Genomic DNA, 27842 nt, shown 5'->3' on the forward strand with positions numbered 1-27842 from the left:
TTTTGTTCTTCTTAAGGTGAAAGGTGGCGCTGATTTGTACTCGGGACATTTTGAGTTTTTTACAGATTCTGGGATTTTAAGCTTCCCAGTGAACACATGGAAATCCAAAAGGTTCTTTACTTCAAGCACTGTTTTAGGGCTATTTGTAATTTAGAAGCATAATAAAAGATAAATAGACTTGTTGCTTTTGGCAAAAACAAACATTTTCTTCCAGCCTGAAGGTAGTCCAACATAAATAGTTTTATTTTAGGTGTTAAAATGCAGTTAGTCAGCGCGGGGTGCAGCGCTGTTCACCGCCTCCTCAGCCCTAGATCTGCATTCATTTGTCATGTTGTGCATCTTAATAATATTTAAAAACAAAAGTTCTGGAAGTCACCCTGAGAGACTTTCCACCGGGATCTTCAGGATTTCTTTTTAGTGACCCGGTTTTCAATCATTATTTTTAAGCACAATCCTTTGGTAAGCTAGCTATAGCGCCACACTTTGAGCTCAAGTCAAATAAACAGTTGTTTACATGCAGTACCTCGCTGACCACTAAGGGGCGCCACCAGTGGTCTGGGGAAGTGTAATTCAGTGAATAATAGCACTTTTAATGCTCTTTTAATCAACTTTTAGTCCAACTTTGCATTAAGTGTTAATGTTTATCGAATTACAGTTCATGACAGCAGTCATAAACATTTATGAAGAATTTCATGTTCTTACCAGTGGAGTATCAGTGTTATGCACAACGCTTCACATAAAGTGGTACGAGATAAAACTCATCAGCATTTCCTTTTTAAAAAGTCGCTCAGCTTTACCCATCTTCAGCTGATAAGAGTAGAAAACATCAGGTCCAGTGTTGAAGAAGCACATCCAACACCAAACTGCTATCTGTGTTTTCTCAGGACGATAAGGATGAAGATATGTGCGAGGAAGAGAAGCAGAGTGGAAACAGACTGAGCAACTCGGCCAACAGGAAGAGGCATCTGTGGTGGGAGTCTCGCCAGGGCACGGATGAGAAAATCGTACGTCAGGGTTGTAATGCACGCATGAGCAGCCTTGTATTGATTATCGGACATTTGATTAAGTAAACATGATCTTGTTTGTTATCTAAATGTGAAAGGTGCTGGGAATCCAGATAGCTAGTTTAACTGCTGAAGAACCTGCTTAAGAGGCAAATAACTCGTTTTTATTCTAAAACAAAACAATCAATAATATTTTAGATGAGCAGAAAACTAGCTGTAATGTGATAACCTGCAGCTGTTTATTTTCTAGCTTCATTACTCGTTCTGTTTCAGTGTAATAAATCATCATCCCATTCTCCCAAGCACACTTTCTGACAATGTTCTTATATCAAAGTGTGTAGTCTGTCCCTGGCGGCCATCTGCAGCAGTCTGGAAGCTTTTAGTGAGCACACACAGATGAGCCGCTGGCTGGATTTACAAAGTCGCTCCGCTCGCTTGGCTTTGTTTCTGCTTATCAGCGACTGTAAAGAACAAGGAGGTCCTTTGACTTCAGCAGCTCATCGATAACACGCCTCGCCTTGTATGCTCTGTTTTTCCTCCTCCTAGCTTCTCTCCACCCAGGATGGCATCAGTACTACTGAGGTGCGACTGCTCTGGATGTGTTTTTAAATCTATTCTCTACTCCCCTTTGTGGTGGTCTTCTGAGAGAAAGTGAATGAATACTTTCTGCTTTTCAGACTGCATCCTCATATACGGCACTACAAAAACATAATAATTAGGTTTTAGTAGCTGTGTTTCCATACAGACAGCAGCGTGACGTCACACAAGATCCCACCTCCCAAAAGCTGCTCGCTAACGATGACTAGCACTGGTTTTAGCTGTCAAGTTGGCAACATATTGTGCAAAATGTTAAATGTACAATATATGTAAAAGAAAATGGGATGCAGTGCTTCGCTACTAATTGTCAACAAGGTCAGGAAATAGTTTTAATTAAGAAAAAAAAAGCGAGGGAGAGGGACGTAGTTCAGTTCTGCTAGCTTGACTGAACTTTAGATGTGCTGAGGAATCTGGTGTGTTTTGGTTCAGGTAAAAAAAAAAAGTAAACAAATAAGGTAACATAAACACCAACTCTGACAGATCATCAGTAGAGCAAGCGTTTAAATTAGATAATCAACCACTGCTGTGTTGATTTTCTAATTTAAAGGGCGGCTAAGAGCAGCGGCAGCTAATCTACCACAGCGATCACTTAATGTGTCATGATGTGTGTTGGTTGGTGATGAGGAAAACGCAGACGAGCCCAGGTTGACATATTAAGAAGATGATTTAAAACAGGAAACAAACTCAAAATCACAGGCAGCACTGGGAGCTGACAGATGACGAACGAATGACGAGGACCCGACAAGGAGCACAGACAACAGGTGGAACTAAATACACAGGGGGGATAATAACAGGAACGAGACGTCCTGTCCTGATCAATCAGGACGTCACCGAGACGCACAGGGGAGCAGAACTAAACACACGAAAACCTCTAAATAAATACACAGAAAACACAGATCCTCACATAATGAACTTCAAGCCTAAAACCATAAAATTGTAACGGACTGAATGTTCTGTTCTTTGTGTGGGAAATGTTTGTTTTTAGTGTTGAATCCTGAAACATTAGTTTAGCTGTCGTCAGCGAGTTGCTATGGCAACGAGTCCATGCGTAGCAAGAGAAAAGGAGACCACAGTGGTTTTGAGTTGTTCTTCAGTGTTTTCTGTGTGTTATTTTTCCCTTTCCTGTACTAAGTTAATAACACCTACATCTCCAGGTCTCATTTTGTTAAAGGGATTGTTTTGCCGTAGCAGTGCAGTTATGGGTGGCTTGTAAAAGAATCGTCTTTTTGCCCTCCAGTGTTGTGCGCACGCGCCAAATTTCCAGCTGTAACGTGTCGATAACTGCACAATTTGACATTTCAAAAATAAACTCGCTTCATGAAAACGCGCCAATTTAAAAAAAAAAAAAAAAAAAACGTACGTTTTTTGTGCAGGGGTGAGGAATTTTCTTTGGCCGTATCGAAATATGTTTATTTTCCAAGACTGCAAAGGAAACACTTTTTTTTTTTTTTTTACATCAAATGAGTCACAATAACCGGATGATGTCACTGGTGCAAGCTACAACGAAGAAGACGACAGTAATTTTATTTTCTGATAGGGACAGATACAAAAACATGGATCAAAACAATCTAATTTTTGCACACCAGTGTATGTAGTCATCGCTAATTCACAATACTCGTTCCTAGAAGGACCTTTAACAGTTGATTAAAATGCAAAGTTAAGATCAACAGTTGATGCAATAAAATCATGAAAAAAATATTAAATAATTTACTTAAAACTACTGAAACAAAAACAATTACTATATTTAAAAATGAGTACAATTCTGGTTCATCTGTAGCCAATTCTTAAGCCTTGAATGGAATATTTTAATGTGAATTATGATCTTACAATCAGACGGTAATGAGAAGTAGTTGCAGGATGATGCTGCTGCATGTTTTGTAATGACTGGTTGTGTGAAAACAATATTCACGTGTGATTTTAATTCGTTTTGTTTTTAATTGAAACATCAAAATTGGGTTTTTTCGACATTAGTGGATTATGAACAAATGTTTTGCACACATTCATAATGGAGACATAGCTACTGTCAAAATACTGTCAGTGTCAACACTTTAGGAAAACGTACTGTAGCATGTATAAATTCATCTGTTGCATGTTTGCAGCTGTAGTTCCCTAATTTTTTAGAGCAAAGAAAGGGAGAAAATATTCCCCAGATGAATAAGTCCTTTAGCAGGTTTCTAAGGAACTTGAATCTGAAATGCAGTGTGAAAAGTAGCAAAAAACTTTCCATTGCCCTGCAAAGACATTGCACAGTAACAAAATATTAACTGAAATGACCAGAAATTGTAATAAATCTGCTACTAATTGAAAAATGGAGTAATTAGACACCTGTCTAATTAATTCAAAATTATCTCACATAGTTGCTCTGTTTTGCCTTTGCAAGGCTGAGTGTTTCACAGTAGCATAATCCCTTATCGTCTGTGTTTTCTTAGTGAGATTGATTTTAGTTTCTGACTCTGATCCTCAGGTTGTTCCCACCCAAAACGGGACGTCTTTTGACTTCGTCACCATTGAAAACGGACCAGCGTCTCTGGACTTGTACTCAACCCCCCAGTATAAACTGGACAAGCTCAGTGACGGAACAGGTGAGCCAAGAACCAGAAGAAATGCTGGAAAACTAATTAAAATTTAGATTTATTCCGCATGGACTGAATGTCAGAAAGGTGTCTAGATTAAATTGCTTCTCATTTATTTATATTTAGCATTTAAACAGCTTTCATTTTTAATATTTGTTTCTCACCATACAAAAAGATGAAAGTGGAAAAGAAACTGCTCAGAAGCGGCGCGAAAACAAGTTGGAAATGGCAACAAAACAAAAAAAAATTGAAAAGTCTCCAGAATGCCTGAAGAACAAATACCTGAGTTATTGTTGGAGTTTTTAAAGTTTATTTACTGCTGAGGTGAGGCATTGTGCTGGATGGTAGAAACAGGATCAATGAGCTGATCTTAAATAACTCAGTCTTCACTTTTATGAGCTCATAACGGAAAAGAGGAAAACTAAAAACGACCTTTCCTTTCTTTGACTTGCCTTTCTTTAGCTTGTCTTAGCTTAGAATAGCTTTGTTTACATTATTTGTTTGTGTAATTTTAGCTTAGCTCAGCTAATCTTATTTTCAGTTTAGCGTCACTGGGTTTATTTTAGTTTTATTTAGCGTAGCTTAGCTCACCATACTTTAGCTTTGCCTATCTTTTCCTCGCTTCTTTATTTTCAATCTCTGGCTACATTAGCTCAACTTAGCTAATTGTACTTTAGCTTATCTTCTCTTTTTCTAGCGTTTTGATCTTTTCTTAACTTGCCTTACATTTTCTAATCTTGTATTAGCTTAAATTAGCTAATTTTATCTTAGCTTATTTTATCTACTTGTCGATTACCTTAGCAAATTTTTCACTTTACATCAGGGGTCCCCAAACTTTTTCCTGCGAGGGCCACATGACTGTTCCCTTTTGTGGTCGGGGGCTGGTCTTAGTTTTTCGAGAAAGAAACCTTAGAAAAGTTTTGTTGAGGGGGGGTCGAGGGACAGTGAAACTGTGGACCTGGGGGGAAAGGGGGGGGAATTGGATTACAGCCGACGACATATTCGCGTTTGTAGATAGATTTTTACCCAGAATGCAAATGGAAAAAAACCGTGAGCGAAACGGTGACTGGTACTGACTAGTATATATTCCATTGAGGGAAACAAAGTTTCATATCTGCTCAAGAGCTCCCCTGGTGGTTGAAGAAAAATCCACATATATATGAAAAAAAACACTGAATGCTCTCTAGTATTGTTCAGGGGGCCAGACCAAATGAGGAGGCGGACCGGATCCGGCCCGCGGGCCGTAGTTTGGGGACCCCTGCTTTACATTATTTGAGGTTTACTGAGGTATCTCCCCTTAGCTTGTTGTGTGTTAGCATACCTTGTCTGACCTTCCTTTATATAAGGAAGGTCAGCTAATAAAAGCTGATATTAGGTTTTATTAGCTTAGTTTATCTTGTCTTTCATACTGTAACCTAGCGTAGTCTCATTTTAGCCTCTTTTACTTTATCTTATTTTAGTTTATGTTAACCTTCAGTTGTTTATATTAGTTTAACTTAATTTAACTTAATTCCCCTTTAGCGTTGACTGTTTTAGTTTATCTTCTTATTTTTATTCATAAAGATTCATTCTCTCTCCACACCAGAATGGGTATTTTTCAAAAGTGATTTTTTTTCCTCTGTATGCAACAGTCAGAGGAAAATAATGTTGTTGTTTTTTTATTTTAAAAACACAGATTAAAACAAACTGCTTCCAATTTTTCTAATCTTTCAATCATGTAGACTGGATATCTGGAGATTCTTTTTTAAAAACAATAACACTTTATACATGCTCGCTTGATTTTATTGCCATCCAAACAGAGAAAAAAGATGAGTCTGTGTATGAAGTGAGTTTGCCTCCTGAGGATTCAGCACTGAAGGAATCAGAAGAAGAAGAAGAAGAAGAAGATGAAGAAGAGAATGACATTAAGAAAAAAGGAGTCGGTGCGATGGTGAAAGTTTTCCATTTCATCATGAAACAGAGCTACATCTGTGCTCTAATAGCCATGATGGTGAGTGAAGCAAATGCCAGGTGGAGTAACATTTAAAAGGAACATGATCTATTTGTTTGAGTTCTATTTTTTTCCATAAAGGGAAACATGGTAAATTTCATCCTTAGTTTACTACTAAAACAGACAGCTCAGTAGAAAGCCTTAGTGCCTTATTTTTAAAGGCAACCTATTGAGCAAAATTCACATTTTGCACATTTTTATACATGTATTTCGGTCTCAACGCTTAAAAAAAACAACTAGATGTTTTCTGCCTATAACTTAATGTTCCTCGGTGTCTGGAAAATGAACCATTTCAAAAAACCTCCAGAATGTAACCTCACAAATTAACTGCCCGTTACCTAGCAACCCCAGAAGCCCCGCCTGTTACTTAGCAACCAAGCAGTGGCCAGCAGCAGCTACTTTAGATTTAAAGTGTCAAGACACCCTAAAATAAACAGCTCATTCTGAAAGGAGCAGACTGAAATCTAATTATCTAGAAATAATTTTGTGCAAAAAATTGTAATGAACATGTTTAGTATAGACCATAAATCCATCCTAACCTGTTCAAGGAAGCTTTAGGTAAATTGTCTTAGTGTTATACTTTTATACTGTTTTCACACTGGACATTTAACCAGCTCATATTATGTACTTAATTAGAGTGGATCCTGCCATAATGGCCATGTTTAGTTGTCAGACCCTGGAAGATAAACATGAAAATGGGAGCGTAACATTTTAGGACAATAAAGTAAGGTGGAAAGTGCTGTGTTAATGCTGGTATTTTTAAAATGTGAACACCGCGTCGTCTGCAGGCGTGGAGCATCACCTATGTGAGCTGGCTGACCTTCGTCTTCCTCATGTGGTCGTGCGTCCTGTGGATGGTGCGGGACCGGCGGCGGTACGCCATGCTGTCGTCCCCCTTCATGGTGGCCTACGGCAACCTGGTGATCGTCCTGCAGTACATCTGGAGCTTTGAGAACATGACGCCGGTCGCAGGATTCTTTGTCTCGAAGAAGAACCCGTTCCACTCGCTTTCATCCAAGGTTTGGAAGCTGAAATTATTCTGTTTTTATTCTGTTTTTATTAAATTGTAAAACAAGCCAGAGCGGTGTAGTAAACTTCAGAGAGTGGCTTGGAATATCTCTGAGGATTTAAAGATTTCCCCTTTGTGGTTTTTCTGCGCGTGTGTTTATCCTTCAGGTGTTAGAAAGTGCAATAATATTTCATAATAACTACAACTGAATTTTACTATAAGCCATCTGACAGCCAGAACATCTGCTTTGAAGTTTACACACTCGGTTCTAATTTATGGCTTAGGCTGAACAGCTCTGTGTGGCTTTGGGCCAACAATAACTGGCTCTGAGTCGCCTCATGTAAACCGCAGTTAATTCATCACTTCGTAGGCTCTTCTTCTTCTTCTTCTTCTCTGAATGTCACCGTTTTGTTGTCTAGATGTTGTGTCTGTTGACGTTCTGGTTGCTGCTGAGACAAACGCTAACAGAGCGACAGGAGAAGCTAAAAGAAGACAGCGCAGGTCTTTCAGACGTCTTTGTGGACGAACAGAAGAAAAAGGGTAAGAATTACACTAATCCTAATTTTGTTTATATTAGTCAGTTCTTCCAGGATGTTGATTTTTGTTTTATTGTTGCAGCTTAAAAGTACAACTTTTGCAGCAACTTTAAAAAAAAAAGTAAAATTTTTCCACGCTATATTTTTGCCTTAATGTAGTCTTTAAAAAAGTTTAAATTACTGCACATATCCTCCCCAGAATAGACAGGATTTTAACATAGTTCATATTTAACTTTTAAGTGAAAACAACATCATTTGTTATCTTCTTTAAATAGTAATCTTAATACAAATAACATCATGTCCAGGGAAATTGTGCAAAATAAGAATTAATTTTGTTCAACCAAGTTAACATGAATTGTGTACAGATTATAAGGAAATCATACAGAATATCCCAAAATAGTTTAGCAAAAAAATAAATAAAAAATGGGCAAACGACTGAAACGACTAATCGAATTAATTGTGATTAATTATCAAAATAATTGTCAACTAATTAAATAATCAATTGTTAACTGGACCACACAGTTAATTTGTTACATCTTAATTTGCTGAAAGAACATCAAATTAAGACTTAATTAAGCCAAAACCGTACAAAAAAATAAACATTTTGCATTTAAAGTAAAAGAAAAGAACGTATTTGTCTGTAAATATGTTACACCCAGAACTCAAGCAGCATTTTAAGCTTCACTGAGTTCAAATTCTGTAAAAAAAAAATAAAAAAAAATCTGAAATTAGAAGTGGGTCAAAATTCAGCCAATCTTGCAGTGATTGGTCAGAAAGGAAAAATACAGGAACGTTGCGGTGATTGGTCAGATTTGTGGAACGGTTGTAATGAGTGATGAAAATGATCAAAGTTTGTGAATGATGAGTAAATTATTGATAGTTGACTTCCTGGAGGGATTTTTAGTGACCCACAGCTTAAGATGGTTTGTTCAACTGGCTAAAGCATCTTTAATTTGGTTTGAAAATGTTAAAATAAGTAAATGTTATCATAATTGCCTATCTGCTCAACTGTATCTGCAAAAATAATTGAAAACCAAAGAAATAAAACAATCACCACCTCTGTTTTGTCTTAAATATGTGGCTTCTTGCAGATAAATGCAAGATGTTTTTAATGAACTCTTCCTGGTGTTTCTGCTGTTCGCTCTTGTAGAGGAGGAGGAACCAGAGGAGGGAGGAGAGCAGGACCTCATGCAGGTTCTGGGCGGCCTGGTGATGAGCGTTCTGGTCAAATACTGGATCTACATCTGTGGCGGGATGTTTTTCATCGTCAGCTTCGAAGGAACCATCGTCATGTACAAGATCATCTACATGATGATGCTGCTCTCCTGTGTCGCGCTCTACCAGGTATCCACACCAGTGCCTGGCTAAATTTCCTCTTATAAAACATGTTAAATCAGTCCTTATTATAAGCAAATGCACAATTAGTGTTATTTTGAAAGACACAATTACACTTATTATGTCGTGAGGGGGACATAAATGAATAAGTAAAAAATGTTTTGGTTAAGGTTTGTCTGGTATAAAACATCTGTCAGATTTAAAATTCAAACAGAACATGGTCATCTTCGGTTTGAAGCAATAATAAATGGTTTGTTCTCTGAAGGTTTTTACAGACCTACAGATCTAAAGTCAGATGTACAGTGCGTAAACGGGACCTATTATGCACCTTTTGCGTATTACATATTTCAATACTTCCTTTTGGGTCTGAACTGACTCTAAAAACAGCTCAAGTTCTTAAAAAACCCAACCAGACAATAAGTTCATGTTTTTTGGTGTCTTGATAATGAGCTGTTCCAAAAACCTCCCGATTGTTGAGTCAGAATCAACAGGCCTTCACTGTTACCTAGCAACCCCAGCCCAGTGCAGTGCAGTTCCAGCACATTTAGTCAGCTGCACAATGGCTGCTGGAAAAGACATGTCTTTTGTTGTTGACTCACTATTCAGAAACCACTTTATGGGTTCTTGTTGGTTGTGCAGGAGGCTCTACTTCTGCTTTTTAAAGATGTACGGTTGTGTAATTTTGCATCTGTTTGCAGCCATTTTCACATGTGGGTGTAAACGTTGAGTTGGTGGGCATGGCCAGCAGCAGCTTATTTGGATTTATAGTGACGAGAGGCTTTAAAACAATGCAGAACAGGCAGAACTAAACAGAAAATCTCATGGTGTAAGAATGATTTTGTCAAATATGTAATGAAGATGTTTTGTGTAGACTATAGACAAGTTCAGGGAAACATAAGAGGTCACCTTTAAGCAAAGATTGAGTCTATTAGTGACACTGAGTGGCATTTAGTTAATGTTTTATCTCTCAAAAGACAAACAGATGTATGTTTCTATGAAACTGATGTATCATGTCTGTGAAAGTCTCCATGAAATAAACTTGTAACATCTGTAGGATACGAAGGTCCTATTTAAATTGAATCTCTTTTAGTTTCAGAATCCTGACATCTTGTGCTTCATTTTAATTTAAAACCCAGTGACAATCCAATGGCTGCTGTTTGCTCCAGGTTCACTACGAGTGGTGGAGAAGGATCCTGAAGTACTTCTGGATGACTGTAGTGATGTACACCATGCTGGTCCTCACCATCGTCTACACCTTCCAGTTTGACGGATCCGACAGCTTCTGGAAATCAGCGCTGAATGTGACGGACGACAAGTGAGTAACGACTGATAGCAGGACGCCGACTCATCTCAGGTTTCATGCCTAGCTGGATCTGAGCAAACAGCTTCGTCATCAAACCATTGATTTACCTGAAACGCCCTGGATTCTTTACCAACGTTTTCCACATGTGAACTGCTACTATTCAGGAAGAAGTTAATGTGAAAAAAACATGCATTTCACATGTGGGAACATTAGATTAATTTCTCATTTCAACAGGACCACGTCTGTGTCTCTTTAAAAAAGCAGGCATAAAAACGTGTCGTATAGGTTCTACAGATTTCACATTACATTTTGTGAAACACATGGAAGAATCTCATTTGAAAAATATTCCCACATGTGGAAAATATCTACATTATTTCACTTGTTGAAATGACGTAGAGTAGTAAAATGTGAAACACAAGAAGAGCTTCTGCACGTAAAAGGATTTTCAATGTATGTTTCACATTTGAAAATGTTATGATCTAGTACTAACATGTGAAATATTATGTTGTAATGTGGGAAAATAGTTCACATGTGTAGGGTTTTATATGTGAACTGTTTTCACATGTTGAGATGACAGACAGTACCAAAATGTGAAACACATGAGAAAAGTTTTGCACATAAAATGATTTAATCTAATCTAATCTAATTATAACATGTGAAGCACCTGGGAAAATATTTGACATGTTGAACAGTTTCCCATATATTTCACATATGGAGTTGTGGAAACACATAAAAGAAAACCTTGCACATGTGAAATCATTTCCATCTGGGGTTCACATGTGGAAATTATATCATGTTTTAAAGTGGGAAAACAGTTCACCTGTGTAGCATTTCACATGTGAGCTGTTTTTACATGTTTAGATAGCATACAGTTCCACCAAATGTGAAACACATGAGAAAAGCTTTTTCACAGAAAAGGATTTGAAGTTTATGTTTCACATTTGGAAATTTTTAGCATCTAATAGCAACATAAAAAGTGGGATAACTTTTGACATATGGAGCAGTTTCCCTCATGTTTCACATGTAGAAATAATGTGGTGTAGTTCCAACCCTTCCTTGCACATGTGAAATCATTTACAGCTTCACATGTGGAAAATACATATTAGTGTTAACATGTGGGAAAACAGTTCACATTTGTAGAGTTTCACATGTTGAAATTCCGTAGAGTAGGGTTTTGCATATAAGAGGATTTTCAGAGTATGTTTCACATTTGGAAATTTTTTATTATTTAATAGTAACATGTGAAGCACATGGGAAAACATTTGACTTATGGAGCGGTTTTTCCTCATGTTTCACATGTAAAAGTAATGTGACATAAAACACAAAGGAAAACCTTGCACATGTGAAATCTTATCCAGCATGGGTTTCACATGTGGAAAGTATATTATGTTGTCACATGTGGAAAATGCATTTCAACATGTGGGAACATGTTGAAATTTTATAGAGTAGTTTCTGCACATGGAAGGATCGTCACTGTTTCAGTGTTCACATTTATATAATTTAATATTAACATGTGAAACACATGGTAAAACATTTAGAAACATTCATTTAACTTCTAAAATTTGTGGATTTGTGTTTTTCCAATGTTTTTGTTTTACTCTAAAAATGTTTGATGTAGTTTGGTAGCATAATTTCATAGCTCCTTGCATTTAAGCGATGAGAAAATTTAAATTAAAACAGTTTTACTTTATGTGTAACTCCAGGTCTCCTCTTGTTGTTTTGTTATTTTAAATCTGTTGCAGGTTGAAGGACTTGGGTCTGGAGCGGTTTTCAGTTTCCATGCTGTTCACTCGGATCTTTATTCCCACTTCCTTCCTGCTGGTGTGTATCCTCCACCTGCACTATTTCCACGAACCCTTCCTGCAGCTCACCGACCTGCAGGCCGTGATAGCCAAAGAAGAAAGCACCATCTACAGGTGAGGCTAGATTCACATTTATTTTTAAGGAACAGCGTAATTTTTTATTTATTTTGTAAAATTTCACAGGGATTGCTTGTAAAGTTATAAAGTCCTGGGAGATTTTGTGGTGACCTTCACATAGACCTAAAGATGAACTGTCAATATGCCATTGTTAGCGAAAATGTATAAATCTTTTAAGATTTTGAAGCTCTAATTTACAAAAAAGCTTCCTATGTAATCATTTTTACATAGTAATCTAACGATTCCTATGTAATCATTAAACGTGATCATTTATTTAATTTATTATTTTTGTGTATCATTCTGATGATTCATTGGGGGAAAAAATGTCCACATTCAGCTAATTTTTCAATTTTCGACTTAATCATGTATAATAGCAAATTAGAAATAAATTAAAAGATGTAAAAAGCAAATAATTAAATTCCTTTTTTAAATAATAATAAAAAATGTATTGCATAAAATGCCGTAAGGATGCATCTGCAGCTAAGAAAGTAGTGTCTGCTAATTGGTTTATTATTGTTTGGATTAATCCATGGATAGCAAATTTTATTTATTTTTTTTACAGAATTTGAACCAGGTGAAGCTAAAAATGCTACAGGCAGAGTTCTGGCTAGAACATGCTTACAGACAAAGAAGGTTTCTTTTTATTTTAAATGCAACATTTTAATGTTTTTTGTACAGCTTTGTCTTAATTGCTGCTCTGATTGCGTTGTTCTTTCAGTAAATGGCCTTTCTCCGCAGCAGCAGAGACAGTTTGGATGATGAAGGATGCAGTTAAATTAAAAGTTAGCTTGCAGTGCTAATAGTAGTTAGCATAAAGTTAGTAAATCCCATTGGTGTTCCCACTTGTAACTGGGACATGATTAAAAATAATAGGTAACTTTAGAAGTAAAGTAAATGGAAAACAACAATTTTCCCCATTTTCCAGAATTTTCTGTGGAAAATGGGGAAAAGCCAAAACATCTTTTTGGCTGTTAGTCCTTATAACAACCAATTTGTTTGTATTTAGCTCGCAGATAATTAATAACCAAAATGTCTTTCAGTAGCACCAGGGGCATCAAGGGCATTTGTCCGATAATTTGATAATAATGGCTCTTGAATAATTTGGACCAGTCAGGAAATAAAGGCCCAAGAAGACAAACTTTGCTTGATTTGTGTCAGTTTTATTCATTTATTCAAAGATGAAATGATTCTAAGATGCATCAATACTGAACTCACGAATTGTAAAATTATATTTTAGGAAAACATATTTTTGGTTATTTTTAAATATTTGAAAACCAAGTAGAATTAAATATTTATATATTTTTTTCCTATTTGGTCGTTCTCTGAATAACTTTAAAATCTTGATGCTGGGACCAAAAATGCTGGTTTCATAATAAATATAACAGTTAGTTAGACATACGGATGAAGCCACTTTCTTCAGATCTTCTCCAGTTAACCCAGTGCGCTCACCAGTTTGAGCGTTTGGTTTCCTTCTTGTTTCGCCGCTCCTGGCCTGTGACCCGCTGCCGTGCTTTCTCTGCCGCCCTTCTCTCACAGCCACATTAAAGTCAGAGAGCGTGTCGATTTGATCATAAATAGGTGGGTATCTGCTCGCTTCCTCTCTGCTCCCCGCCTTCAGCTCCCAGCGTCTCCGGATGTGTCCTTCCCTTCCCCAAACCTTTCCTCTTTCCTTGTTTTTGGACTCTACCGTTGCTGCACAGTAATCACTTCCCCCTGGATTTGAGATGTTTCACGTCACACGACTGGTTTTCCTTTTCAGGTGTTTTAATTTTTGCCTTTTGCTTGTAGCCCTAAAACGTTCTTAAGACATAAATTCCTCCAACTCAGGGGTGTCAAACTCATTTCCTGAGCCTGTTGTGCCAGAATGTTTTGATAAAACCATAAACTGTTGAAGTATTAATGAATAACCGCATCTGCATTCAATTGTTACTTAAGATTAAATAATAATTCAATATTATTTAATCAATCTCTTCACACTAATCAGTCCCTCCAGGATCTTATGATTGTTTTGGGAATTTTTTTTATTTTTTGCAATGAAAATCAGTGATTTAGAAATATTTCCAAAACATTTTTGCAATATTTGAGCTTATGTAAATGTGTTTTTTTTATTGTTACTTGCCACATCAATCATGGATTACACTACAAAAACACAAAATCCTACCAGGTATTTTTGTCTAGTCTTTAGTACACATGAAATTAGACACAAGTAACTTTTCAGCATAAAATAGCAGCTTTTTAAAGTAAATAATTCCTTAATATTAATAAAAAATAATCAACTGGAAGATTATTTAAATCATAATAACACATTTCTCTTATGTTAAAAGTGAAATAATTTGCCAGTAGGAAATTTTTTAAATCAATATGAAGGAATTGTTGACTTAAAAACCTCATATTTCTTGCTGAAAAGTTACTTGTAAGTTTGTGTCATCTAATTTCTAGTGCAAACCAAGATATTTGCACTAGAAACTGCACTAAAATACTTGGTAAACTTGATGGTGTGTAAGCCTGAGGCAGCAGAGTAGTAGAAGTAAGAAATACTGTTATTTCCACCTGCAGGGTGGAGTTGATATCACTTAAATCCAATGTTTTTGACCATCTTTAGCAAAACTTTCCAATAAATTCATATTCATGGATTAGGATTAAAAAGTTTGGGGTTTTGTTAATTTCATGTGAATTTTCGCGATTTTGAAATCCCAAAATCTGGAGGGACTGATTCATGTAGTTAGGCAGTATGCAGATAAAAACTGTTTTCATAAAACGATATTAAATCACTGAACTGTTGAAGGTTGTGTTTATTATTTATGCGACCCTTGTGGGCCTCACAAGAAGCTCCGGCGGGCCAGATTTGGCCCCCCGGCCTTGAGTTTGACACATGATTTAACAGAAGTATTTTTTTCAGCATGTTTGGATCTGTGAGAACGTCGTCTTTCTCCTCAGCACCTTCCCAACGATCCACCACCCTTCTGTCCTCCCGACCTTTTTAAAATCTGCTTTTTAAAATCTGTGTGGGTCTCTGAGTGATTTTCAGGTCTGACCTCCGACTCGTCGTTAATATTCACATCTGTGTAACTTTATTGTCCTGAGCAGCATCAAAGAAAAAATTCCTTCTCAACAGAGCAAGTAAGTGTTGACTGCTGGATGGCAGAATGCTTGCCTTGATATGCGGCCGGTTCCTGAAAGCCAAACCCAAACTTTGACAGCGCTCCATTGCCTGAGGAGTCTTTGAACGGCGCTCCTGCCTCCCTTCAGCTGCTATTTAACTGCTGCAAGAAGAGCGTGATGGAATACCATCTGTAAAGAATGCAGAGGGAATGTGCACTGCTTTATGATAACAATGCCTGATGAAACACTGCGCAGGCAGCAGGCTGAGGAATCCCGATTTAACTTCTGCATCAATGTGAATGAGTTGGTGTCGTTTTAATATACGTATGAGGACTTTGTTTCTTTAAATTAGCTCATCAGAAAACGACTTCAGAGTTTCATTCATGGAAATTATTTCTACATGTCTGCTGCGTTTTCCACCTCCACAGCTTTAGAGCTGCAGCTTCTTTTTACTGACAATAAAAGCAAACTCCTAACGAGCTGTTGATGCTTGATAAGCTTTCCCCCCCAAAAAGTTAATAGGATGTGTCCCTGAAATAAGTATCTCAGCTTTTTCTTTCTAGTGTGAAACACTTAAAGGCAAAGAGTTCGGCAGCCCTGCAATTAACTGTTTTTGACGATTAATCGATTGTTCTGACGATTAATTGATTAATCGATTTTTTAAAAATCAGCAGATTTTTTTGTTGAAGCCTTTTTATACAATACTAGAAATTCATTGAAATAAGCAAATAAATAATTCAAAAAAATAAATATTTTATTGCCTAAAATGGCATTTTAGTGAACAGTAGGATGCACCTGCAGCTCAGAAAAATACTTTCAATATTGTGAAAAGTTAATCCGGTTTTGCTTGACTTAACATTCAACCGGTGTATTGATCTGATGATTAGTTTTAGGATTAACTGATTAATAAATGGATAACAAAAGATGCTTAATGAGAGATTTGCTGAAGCAGGTGAAGCTAAAACTGCAACGCGACAAGTTATCAATAAAACATATTTTCAGACAGTGGCATTTTTTAAGATCTTAAATGCAAAATGTATTGCTTTTTTGACTGTGTTCTCCAGCTAATGATTAATCGATTACTTAATTAATTGACTATTATTTAAAGAATGTATTAATCGCAATTAATCGTTTGAAAGCTGATGTGTAATTTAAATAATAGTGCCCATTTACAATCACTGCTTCTTTTTGTTTCTACAAGACATTTATGTGGTAAAATGAAGCTGCAGATGTTTCTTTAGGTCCAGCTGAGACTCAGAATGGACGGAAACGCACCAGTTTGTGAAAAGTAATTCAAAGAACAGACAAAAAGTGACTTTATAGTGCATTCAAGAGGCTTCTTATCACTTTTTCTTGACTAAAAAGTGATATTTAGATAAGAGCAGTAACCCAAATTCATCAGCTAATGAGAATGATCAGCAGGTTATGAACTGCATGATGGTCACTAGTTCGGTTTTTTGGTTAAAACAAGTTAGTTCTTTATTTATTGAAGTTACTCACAGTGGGTAGAGAGTCCAGAAATTTTACTCAAACAAGAGCAGTGATGCCTCATAGTTAGGTTACTCAAGTAAAAGTAAAAAGTACAGAGTAGTAAAAAGAAGTTACACAAGTAAATATAACTGATTAAATGTAACTAGTTACTACTCAACTCTGCTGGTGTCATAATATCCCCTTTACTGAATAAATCCAGCTGATTACTACTTTTTGTGACTATAAATTGGTGATTAAATTAACAAACGACAAGTCTACATTCGTAGTACGAACTTTGAGCGCTGAAAGCAGAGATTCCCAGAGGTCCTCATAAGTGTGTTAAAGCAGACATGTGCAGACTGATATTTGCACATATGTCCAGGCGACTGAATGTTGTTTTCGTGCCTTCAGACTGGCGGAGCCCGCGGCGAGCCTGGAGGACCTCACCATGCTCAGCGCCAGCTCGGTGGAGGCGGCGCTGCCCAGGGAGGAGCTGGAGGCGGAGGAGCGTAGCTGGGGCTCGGGAAACGACAAGGAGCAGGCGCTCGTTCTGGTGGCCGACACCGACGCCAAGACGAGCGACGAGAAACCCAAGAGCTTCTCCGACCAGCGCCAGTCCAGCACGGAGGAGAGCCAGCGCTGCAGCGCCGCCACGGAGCCGGAGCCGAGCACGGAGCAGAGCTCAGGTACGCAGCGCCAAGGCGGCGCTCTCCGAACAAAAGAAACATCAGATTAGTTAGTTCACCAAACAAAACAAACCGGAGAAGTTCAGAATTTAAACTAAATAACTAATTAAATAAAAGCTTGAGACTTTTACCTTAAAGGTGACCTGCTCCGCTTCTTTGTAGCAGGTTGGTTCAAAGAAACGTCTATGGTCTATAAAAACATGTTCGTTACATTTTCTGCACAAAATCGTTCCTAGATAATGAGATTTTTGCTGTACAGTTCTGCCTGTTTAGAGCTGTTTTAGGGCGTCTTGTCACTTTAAATCCAAGTAAGTTGCTGCTGGAGCTCAACATTTGCACTCACACGTGAAAATAGCTGAAAACAGATGCACAATTACACAGCAGTACATCTTGGAAAAATGAAAGTGGAGCCTCCTGTACGACCAGCAAGAATACAACAAGTTGTTTCTGAATGGTAAGTCAACAAAAGAACACTTTTCAGCAGCCATTGTGCAGCCATAAAACCAGCTGACCAAATGTGCTGGAGGTCAGCTTTGGTTGCTAGGTAATGGCGCAGAGACTCAACAATTGGAAAGACTTTTGAACGACTCATTTTCACAACACTAAATGCCTCTTTTAGAAGAAGTTGAAACCCAAATGGAAGAATAAAAATGTTCAAAATGAGACTTTTGAATAATCGGTCCCCTTTAATTACACCTGTTACGCTGCAGGACCAACATTTCGACTTATGAATGTTCTAAAAATTAAACAAAATGCACCCTTTATGAATGTTTTATAGTGGCCTAGTCAAAGTCAGACCTAAATCGGAGTCAGATGCTGTGGCTTGACCTTGAACAAGCTCTTTATTCTCTAAAACCCTTGAATGAGGCTTTAATTAAAACAAAATTTGCATAAAGGAGTCCAGAACTGTGTAGTAACTCGTTACATTTACTTGAGTAAATTTACTTTTAGGAGTATTTTTACTACACTATACTTTTTACTCTTACTTTAGTCATTTTATTATGAAGTATTTCTACTTTTACTTGAGTAAAATTTCTGGATTTTTCTACGCACTGAATGAAAAACAAACATGTTTTAACCAAAAATCCACCAGACTCAAACTCACACCTGCAGTTTTGGTTTTTTTAAGTTCTATAAGTTTTTTATTGAAAGAAACTGATTTGGAAAAAATGCTTTTTCCTGATTTTGTTCATTTTGTTTCTTATAAGATTTATCATCATTTTGGTCCTTAAAACACCAAAATTTCCACTTAACATTGTATTTTGGTCCATCTCATTCTGTAATTTTTAAATATTAATTTATTGATCATTTGATCAGTTACTCAGTACTTGAGTAGACTTTTTACCAAATACTTTATTACTCTTGATTAATTTCCTGGACGACTACTTTTTACTTTAATTTGAGTAAAAATATGTTGAAGTAGTGCTACTCTTACATGAGTATAACTTGTGGGTATTCTGTCCACCTCAAACAATCCAGTTTTACCAACAAAATATCTTAAAGTTGTATGGATTGATGAAAACACAACATCTGTACTTTGTCTGCACTGTGCATCATGGAGAATCCAGTGTTTACATGTGTTTTTTATTTGGTAGCAGTTTCATTCAGCTTTATGTGTGCAGACCCGTTCCTGTGAGTATTTAGCCTGTGGCGTACGTACAGTTTGTTAAAGCTCAGCTTCACCAGCTGGTCGTTAATCAACGCAGCCCAAGTGGTAAAAATCGGGTTGCCTTACAGATTTTTGCATTCGGTGGATTTATTTCTCGCTTTACTTTCTGGCGCGGCGCGTAGCTCACTTTCTCATCTACTTCGGCTTCAGTAAGTCAAGCTGGTTTTAAATTAAAATGCAGTTTATGCACACAGAAAATAAAATAGGTAATAAAACAAAGCTCCGCGGGACCTCTCGGTTTATAATGAGCTGTCGCTGCTGTATCCGTTCTTATCCAAACAACAAGGCCTCTGTTAAAAACGCTCTGAGTTGGACATTTTATATCCTTTATGAGAATATAAAACTGGGTATTACAGTACCTCCTATTTCTCAGATCGTTAAACGTAAAGTTTGGAATCTGAACCCATTTTTGAGCATGTTTAAGTCACTGACTAAACTTGGAGATTATTATTTAAAGCTTAAACTTAAAAAACAAATTAAATCCCATTATTTGACCAGCTTGTTGCTGTAATTATTTATGTATCCAACCCAACTTGATGGTAAACATTGATAAGGAAACTATAAAGCCAGGAGAACAAGAGCTAAAGAAGAGCAAACAACTTAAATTTAAAATTTAGAGTACTTTCCTTTTCTGTTTTCTGCCAGTGGAGCTGGATTAAGATTTTGCTTTTGCAGTGCTGAGTAGATGTGGTCAAGAGAAAAAGAAATACTTGGTTATTTAAAGACAAATATTTTCCATTTTAAGAAGATTTTATGCTCTGTTCTCTCTTTGCCCTAAACAAAAATAAACGTGAGGGGCTAAACTTTCTGGATTTTTACTTTCAGGTAAAGATAATCTGGTCTAGATTGTTTTTTAGAACTTCTTCTGTTTTCCACTAATATGAAAAATGAAAATTCCTAGAAATCTTTTAAAAGATCTACATAAACCCTGGTGAAGTATTCTTAAAATTTATCTCTGTCTGTTTGAAAGTGAAGGAAAAAGTGTAGGATAGTTGAAACTTTTACGGAGTTTTTTATTTCTTCAGATCTGAAGAATAAGTGGCACCTGGTGGTGGACCGGCTCTCAGTGCTCTTCCTCAAGTTCCTGGAGTATTTCCACAAACTGCAGCTGTTCATTTGGTGGCTGCTGGAAATCCACATCATCAAGATCGTATCGTGCTACATTGTTACCGTCTGCATCTGGGAGGTAAGGAAGCCGATGCATCATTTATTGGTTTTCTGTCTGAAAATACTAAGAAATACCTGCCAGATTTCGAAAAAGATTTATTCAGATTAATCTAAAACTTAATGCTGGAATACGGCACAGTATTGGGGCCACTGTAGATTATATTTCTTATATATCTTATATATATTATGTTATATTTCCATGACGAAAGGCATACATTTATGATAAAAACAAACACAGAAGTTCTGGCTTTTTGTGTCTCAGCTGACTTAATAATCCCTGAAAATTTCTGAGTTTTCTTTCTTACAAATTTCTGACTTGTGTCAGTGAATAATTTAGCTTAATATTGTAGGTTTTTGCTTCCAGTCTTGAATATTTGACATTTTTTCTCACAAATTAAGCATTTTCTTGTAAACATGTAAAATGAAACTCTACATTTTTAGTACAGTTTAGTTTACTAAAAAATTTACAAAATTTGGAGAAACTTATAACTCCGTGTTTTTTTTCTTATACTCCGTCATAGTCCTGCGTTTTCAGTGCGTTACAGAAACATTCATGCTCCTTAAACTTTTTTACTTTATGTTAAAACAACAAACTTTAATGAGTTTCTGTCGGCATTTAATGTGATTGAAAAAAGTGGACTGTGGACTTGTTTTGAGTCCCATTAACTGTAGTGGTTCATTCACACCAACCATGTTTAGTTCGCTTTAATCCAACTCTAATTTGAAAGTTTGTTTCATTTGGTGGAGGTGCGATGTGCAATCAGACTCTAATACGGACCAGAAGGTGAACTCTGCTCTCCCTAAAAATCTGTCTCAGTCCGGTTGAAGTGAATTCTGGCTCAGTTTGAATGCATATGTGAACTCCAAGTGGACCGGAAACTGCTCCAAAAGCAGGAAGTGGACTATAATGCAGGGCATTCTGGGTAAATACAACCAAAACAAAAGTGAGTCTAGCTCGAGCAGAAGAAATGCTTTTTATGAAGTACAAAAGAGAAATCCTACAAACGCTAAAATCTGATGTTAATTCATTTTTGTTTCCATTTCATGAAGAAGGAAGTTGCGTTCATGTCTTCTTCTGAGGTTTCTGTGTCGTTAACTTCAGTGGTTCTTGGTGCAGCGCCCCCAGAGGCGAGAAGGGGAACAGGTTTTTCAATTATTGTGAGAAGTGTGAAAGTGATCCAAACCAGCTGAAAATCTAACAAACTTTAGTCTCCGTTGAACCAAGTCTCGCGGTTTTTCAGGTGTGAAAACATCCTAAGCAGAGTTAGATTATCAAACAACATGCAGACATCTCAAAGAGATCCATCATCTCCTGCTAGAACCTATTAAATATGGATAAAAGTACTAAATGTGTTCAGCAGAATGACACTAAAAGGAACAGTAATACATTTTAGACCTGTTTTTTCTTGTCATCATGCTGGAAATTACACATGAAGGTAATATCAATAATATGAAATTAATTTGAAAAATCTTTTTTTTTACTTCTTAGATTTGTTGTCTTTAACATTCTGCAAAAAGAACATAAATAAAGAAGCATTTCTGTGTCGTTCTGAGTGGAAAAAGACGTAATGTGACCATTTTCATGTCCTCATCGCCTGCATTGTCTCTGCAGGTGTCTTTGCTCAACTATGTGTTCCTGGCGTCGTGGGCCTTCGCGCTGCCCTACAGCCAGTACCGACCCCTTGCCTCCAGTGTTTGCACTGTCTGGACGTGTGTCATCATCGTGTGTAAAATGTTGTACCAGCTGAAGACTATCGAGCCCCCAGAATACAAATGCACCGTAGTAAATATCACCTTCACCTGTTTTATTGTCACTGCATGGATCAGTTTGTGTCACTAAACTGTTTGTTTGCTCTGAAAGCTTCACTACTGTAAACATTTCATTTTCATCGCATTGAACAAACAGTAAGAGCCAGAAGTTTACATACACTGCTGCAAAAACACACAATCTAAATCAAGTATTTCTGATTTACTGCCTAGTGGAAATATCTTGGTAGAGTTTTATGTTAGTTTTGTCTTATTTCAAGTAACTTTTCAGCAAGATACAGAACCTTGTTTTAAGCCTACAATTTCTTAATATTAATTGAAACAATACTAGTTCCCCTGGCAGATTATTTCACTTACATTATGAAAAAATGTTATTTTATATGTATAAAATGTCTTGTTATAAGTTAAGTAACCTGCCAGTGGAAGTAGTAGCTTTTAAGAAATGATTGACTTAAAACTAGCTCTTCTTTCTGGCTGAGAAGTTACTTGTAATTTATTTTACTCTTTATTTCTTGTGCACTAAAATATTTGCAACCAGACTAAAATACTTGGTGACATTTTGTGTTTTTCATTGCATGTGAAGTTAAATCAGGCCAGCAAGCATTACCAAAATTATATATATTTGCTAAGTACCACAATAATGTGAACCTCTAATTTCAGCTGTAAATACTTCATGCTTTTTTACATGTTGGTGTTCATATTTACTTTAGTTTAATTAAAAACATTAAAAACAATTTCTCCTTGTGTGCACAGCCAGATTTCTACTCAGAAAACGCTAAGAAGAGTCTTGAGCAGACGCCACTGTATAACAACACATCTGACCTCGGTAACTGGGTCGGCCTGAGGAAGGATAACGAAGACCTGCTCAGATACCTCAGGGTGAGCAGGAAGTTCTGCTAAATACGTAAAAACATGTTTATATAGAGGATCTGAGGGATCAAATATGCTGTCATCAAAATGCTTGATAAACCAAGAAATGTGCATATAGGTTGAAGATTGTTTACTTTTTTTGTCTTCACATCACACAACACGTTATAGCAATATAGTAAAAGTACAGATACTGAATGTAAAATATAGTGGTGTAAAAACTGAAAGTATCCTTGGATATGTGAGAAATGTACTGAAGTACTTCACTATGTCCAACCACTGCAAACAGATTGTCTTTATCCCTCTGATTTCTAACATTTAAAGGGGCAGTTTTTTGTAAAATTGACTTATTTTTTAATATAATGTTATTCCCTCATCAAAAACGTACTTGAGTGTTGCATGTTTGAGAAATCCTTTAATCTCCATGGCAACCATTCAGCTGTGCAAAACGCCTGGTTGGCTCTAGCTCCGCCTCCGAGATGTAGCTCCTCCCCCACTCATCTCCTTCAGACTAGCCGGCTGCAATCAGCAAACTCCTGGTGAAACTGCGCATCTGCTAAACTCATCATAGTAATGCTCAATGTGTTGCTGGTAAAAACGTTGTTAAAGGGTTAATAGAGGAGCATTGTTGTAATGACTTCCTGAAGGCGGAATTTCAGAATGAGCAGGAGCCTCTTAAAGAGACAGAGGCCCAATTTCAAGGAGTTCAATCAGGAAGCAACATTTCTTTTAAGTCCTACAGCTCTGGAAAAAATTAAGAAACCACTTAAAATTACCAGTTTCTCTGATTTTACTCTTCATACGTAAATGTTTGAGTAAAATAAACATTGTTTTTATTCTATGAACTACTGACAACATGTCTCTGATATTCAAAGCAACAATGAAAATGACCATTTCTCATTTTATTTGCAGAAAATGAGAAGTGGTCAAAATAACGAAAAGATGCAGTGATTTCAGACCTCAAATAATCTAAAGAAAACAAGTTTGTGTTTATTTAGAAACAACAACACTAATGTTTTAACTCAGGAAAAGCTCAGAAATCAATATTTGGAGGAATAAACACGAGGTTTTCAACAGGGTTCAGTGCAGAGGACTCTCAGTTTTTACAGAGCGGTGTGTCTATATACAGAAAAAGCATTTTCATAACAACTGAAGTTAACATAGTTACTTGATTTTTTTCACTAAAAGCTTTAATGTTATTGCTGCAGAACAACCTGTTGATGTTGGCGCTGCTGGCCTTTGAGGTGACCATCTATCGCCACCAGCTGTACTTCAGGCTGAGGAACAAGCTGTCGCCTCCTGCAGCCAGAATCATCTTCCATGACGTCACTCGCCAGCACCTCGACATCGGCATCGTCAGCTTCGTTAAATACTTCGTCAACTACTTCTTCTACAAGTTTGGACTTGAGGTAGAAAATTCAGTGACGTAGTGAATGTGTCTCATGGAGAGGTGCTTGACGCCTCCGCTGGTGTCTCAGACGTGCCTGCTGCTGGTGGTGAACGTGATTGGTCAGCGAATGGATTTCTACGCCATGCTCCACGCCTTCGCCCTCATCGCTGTCATGCACCGACGCAGAAGAAAAGCCATCGCTGAGATCTGGTCAAAGTACTGCTTCTTCTTGGCAAGCATGCTCACAGTCCAGTACTTTGTGTGCATCGGGATCCCACCGGCTGCCTGTAAAGGTTTGTGCGCTTGGATAATAAATCACAGTAAGAGTGAAATTTCTGCCTGGCTTTTATCTAAAATGTTGCCCTGGATTATGTCCAGACTAGACGCAGATATTTGATCCTTAAATTTAAAACTAGTTTTCTTCCTGTTGCTATAAGTTTCCAAAACTTGACTGAGCGTTTTGTGTTTTTTAATCTTATCCTAATGAAGATAGTGTATTTAAAGCTGCAGTATGAAACTTTTATTTTAAAAATTATGTTTTACATATTTATTAAAATTATGACCATGTCGTGACAGCATAATATGAGACAAATAATCTGTGAAAAGATGCATTTCCTCCACCTTCTCCATGAGCTTCTACTGCTGTCTGAAGAAATTTACCACTCCCGACCACAAACAACCAGAGCAAGGAGGCGGGTTTTAGCGCTGTCAATCATCCTCATGTACTCGCTGCCGATTGTGCTAATAGTGGAAAAACAACTTAGCGTCCCAGGAAACTGGCAGGCTGCGTTGTGGTGAACCAGCTGTAGCATATTAGAGAAAAAGAGGGAGAATGTGAGCAGTGTGTACACAAGCATGATTGACAGCGTCAAGACACTCCTGATTCTAATTGGTTGTTTCTGACTGGGAGCGGTGCATTTCTGCAGATGGCAACAGGACAACAGTGTGAAGACAAAGGAGCTTGATTTTTTTTCTGATTATCTGTATCATATAAAAATAATAATAATAATAATAATATTACATCCTAACTTTAAAAGTTCTTCACAGAACTAACCGTGTTGACATTCCCACACATTTTAAACAGCCATCTCATGGTGAAGTTTCTCTTTCCAGATTATCCCTGGAGGTTTCCAAACTCTACGACCGGCTCCAACGTGATCAAGTGGCTCTATGTCCCAGACTTCCAAATGAAGCCCAATCCATATTTTCTCGTCTGTAAGTGAAGTGAGAAATAAGTTTATAGGGTAAAAATTAGGAACCTCAGAATGAGAATAGCTGTATTGGCTAAGAAAGCAATTGTTAATCATCCTCATGTACTCGCTGCTCAATGGCGGAGAAACAACTTACCATTACAGGAAAACTGTTTATCCACCATCACCAGTGGCTATGCTAACTAGCTGTAGCATTCGTGGCAGACCATGTTGTGGTGAACCAGCTGTTGGTTGAGGCTTTCAGATAAAAACATTTTAATACATTGTATCAATAAAAAGCTTTCTGATTAAAACAATAAAACATTTTAGAAAGTAGAAGCCTAAAGATGTAAACACAACACTCTTTCTCAAACTGTGGCCCCCTAGTGGTCAGCGAGGTACTGCACGTAAACAACAGTTTATTTGACGTCACGTTAGCTCAAAGTACGACGCTACAGCTAGCTTACCAAAGGACTGTGTTTAAAAATAATAGAGGATAATTGGCTCAACACCGGGTCACTAAAAAGAAAAGCTGAAGACACCGGTGGAAAGTTTCTCAGGCTGAATGGCAGAACTTTTGTTTTTGAACATTGTTATGATACACAGCACTGCACCCCACGCTGACTAACTGCATCTTTACCGCTAAAATTATATTATTTATATTGTGCTACCTAGTGTCTGAAAGAAAATGTTTGTTTTTGCCAAGCAACTTCAGTCTATTTTCTTTTATTTGCTTCTAAAACATTATTGGTGCAAACAACACTTGTAGTAAAGAACTTTTTTGATCGGAAAGCTTAGAATCCAAATAACTCAAAACGCCGCGAGTTGTTTGTGGCTTTATTATCGCCAGTCACATTTACAAAACAGCGCCACCTTCACACAGGAGGAACAGCAGCACTTTATTTGAAGGGGTGTCCATAAGACTGACTGTCATAAACATGAAGGAGTCTTCATGAATGTCATTTGGTAAATAATTACACTTTTAATGAAAAGTTAAAACTTTTGATGGACTTTTAATGCAGGATTTGGTACAATTTTGTATTTAAAGTGTCATTATCTACTGAGTAGTTCAAAGTTGGCAATTTTAATGGACTTTTAATGCAACTTTTCAATAAAAGTTTACTGAATGACACTTCATGACAAAAGCACTAAACATTCATGAAGACTCCTTCATGTTCATAACAGAAGTTATGTCAAGTTTATTCACATTCCTTCACATAAAGAGTTACTGTATGAACAAAGATAACGAGTTAACAGACTAATTCTTTAGTTTCAGGTTGTATATATTGAGATGCTGTGTTCTAGTTATGTGGTGTGGACTGAATGTTATGTTTCTGGACTGAATATGAGTTTAAAAGTTCACAGAAGGAACATTTGAAAACCTAGAAAACGATTTATTTTGAAGATTTCTTAAAAACAGCCTGCTTCGAGGAAAATATAAACATACCAAGGGAAGAAACTGTAACTCTGGAATGTACAAGTTGAAATTCAATGAACCCGCACAGGTTGATTCAGATGTTTTCCCTCTGCTGTCCCTGCAGACGACTTCATGCTGCTGCTGTGCGCCTCCCTGCAGAGGCAAATCTTTGAGGACGAAAACAAAGCCGCGGTGCGCATCATGGCCGGGGACAACGTGGAGATCTGCAGAGACCTGGATGCCGCGTCCTTCAGCGTCCACAACCCCGTCCCCGACTTCATCCACTGCAGGTTCCTTCAGAACGATGGCTTTGGACAGAAACGCCGACCCAAAAGTCCTGCAGTTATTCTGGTGCCATTGCTTGGCAGTCATTAGCACAGAGGGAAGCTGAAATGGAGAGGAAGTGAAGCAGACAGAGTAATTGATGCATAACAGTATCGGATGTCGACAATAAAGTCAAGCATAATGCGCTCCATGCAAGTGAAGCTCATCAGAAGCATTCAGCGGAGGATTTGTGGTGTTGGAGTTTATTTAGAGCAGAGGAAGTAGTTTTATTAGTCAGATATTAAAGCAGCTTCAGTCTGAGACGTTAAACCGGATTCCAGGAGACGATTCAGTTTGAGAGTCTCAGGGTTCATTACTTCACACTTTTTATCGAAACGATCAGATTTACTGAGAAAGACAGAAAACTGGCAATATGGCGCATTTATGAGCCTGAAAGATTTATTCAGCTTTCCCAGGATGATGACAGTGTGGAGGATTTCAAAATAAGAGTCGAATTAGAAAACATGGAAGGAATCCACCCATCCATCCATCCATTGGTTGGTTCATCCATCCATCCATCCATCCAT

The 27842-nt window shown here is 37.3% G+C and overlaps 1 protein-coding gene across 10 annotated transcripts in view; it reads left to right on the forward strand.

Moving 5' to 3' along the window:
• piezo2b (piezo-type mechanosensitive ion channel component 2b) overlaps positions 1-27842 on the forward strand; it is a 126443-nt gene that overhangs the window by 64132 nt on the left and 34469 nt on the right. For 5 of the 10 annotated variants that reach the window (XM_016677433.1, XM_016677438.1, XM_016677435.1 and 2 more), the window contains exons 9-27: positions 885-1004; positions 1551-1586; positions 4066-4183; positions 5974-6164; positions 6953-7183; positions 7593-7713; positions 8860-9053; positions 10211-10359; positions 12090-12263; positions 13803-13844; positions 15354-15386; positions 17250-17524; positions 20219-20379; positions 21973-22143; positions 22881-23006; positions 24203-24403; positions 24473-24677; positions 25498-25599; positions 27116-27281. In XM_016677433.1, coding sequence (XP_016532919.1) covers positions 885-1004; positions 1551-1586; positions 4066-4183; positions 5974-6164; positions 6953-7183; positions 7593-7713; positions 8860-9053; positions 10211-10359; positions 12090-12263; positions 13803-13844; positions 15354-15386; positions 17250-17524; positions 20219-20379; positions 21973-22143; positions 22881-23006; positions 24203-24403; positions 24473-24677; positions 25498-25599; positions 27116-27281 — 2816 coding nt within the window. The remainder of the gene's footprint in view (positions 1-884; positions 1005-1550; positions 1587-4065; positions 4184-5973; positions 6165-6952; positions 7184-7592; positions 7714-8859; positions 9054-10210; positions 10360-12089; positions 12264-13802; positions 13845-15353; positions 15387-17249; positions 17525-20218; positions 20380-21972; positions 22144-22880; positions 23007-24202; positions 24404-24472; positions 24678-25497; positions 25600-27115; positions 27282-27842) is intronic. The other 5 variants (XM_016677441.1, XM_016677440.1, XM_016677439.1 and 2 more) reach the window with 3 other exon arrangements.

This window comes from Poecilia formosa, unplaced genomic scaffold (assembly GCF_000485575.1).
Source record: "Poecilia formosa unplaced genomic scaffold, Poecilia_formosa-5.1.2 Scaffold156, whole genome shotgun sequence".
In the NCBI taxonomy this organism is placed as follows: Eukaryota; Metazoa; Chordata; class Actinopteri; order Cyprinodontiformes; family Poeciliidae; genus Poecilia; species Poecilia formosa.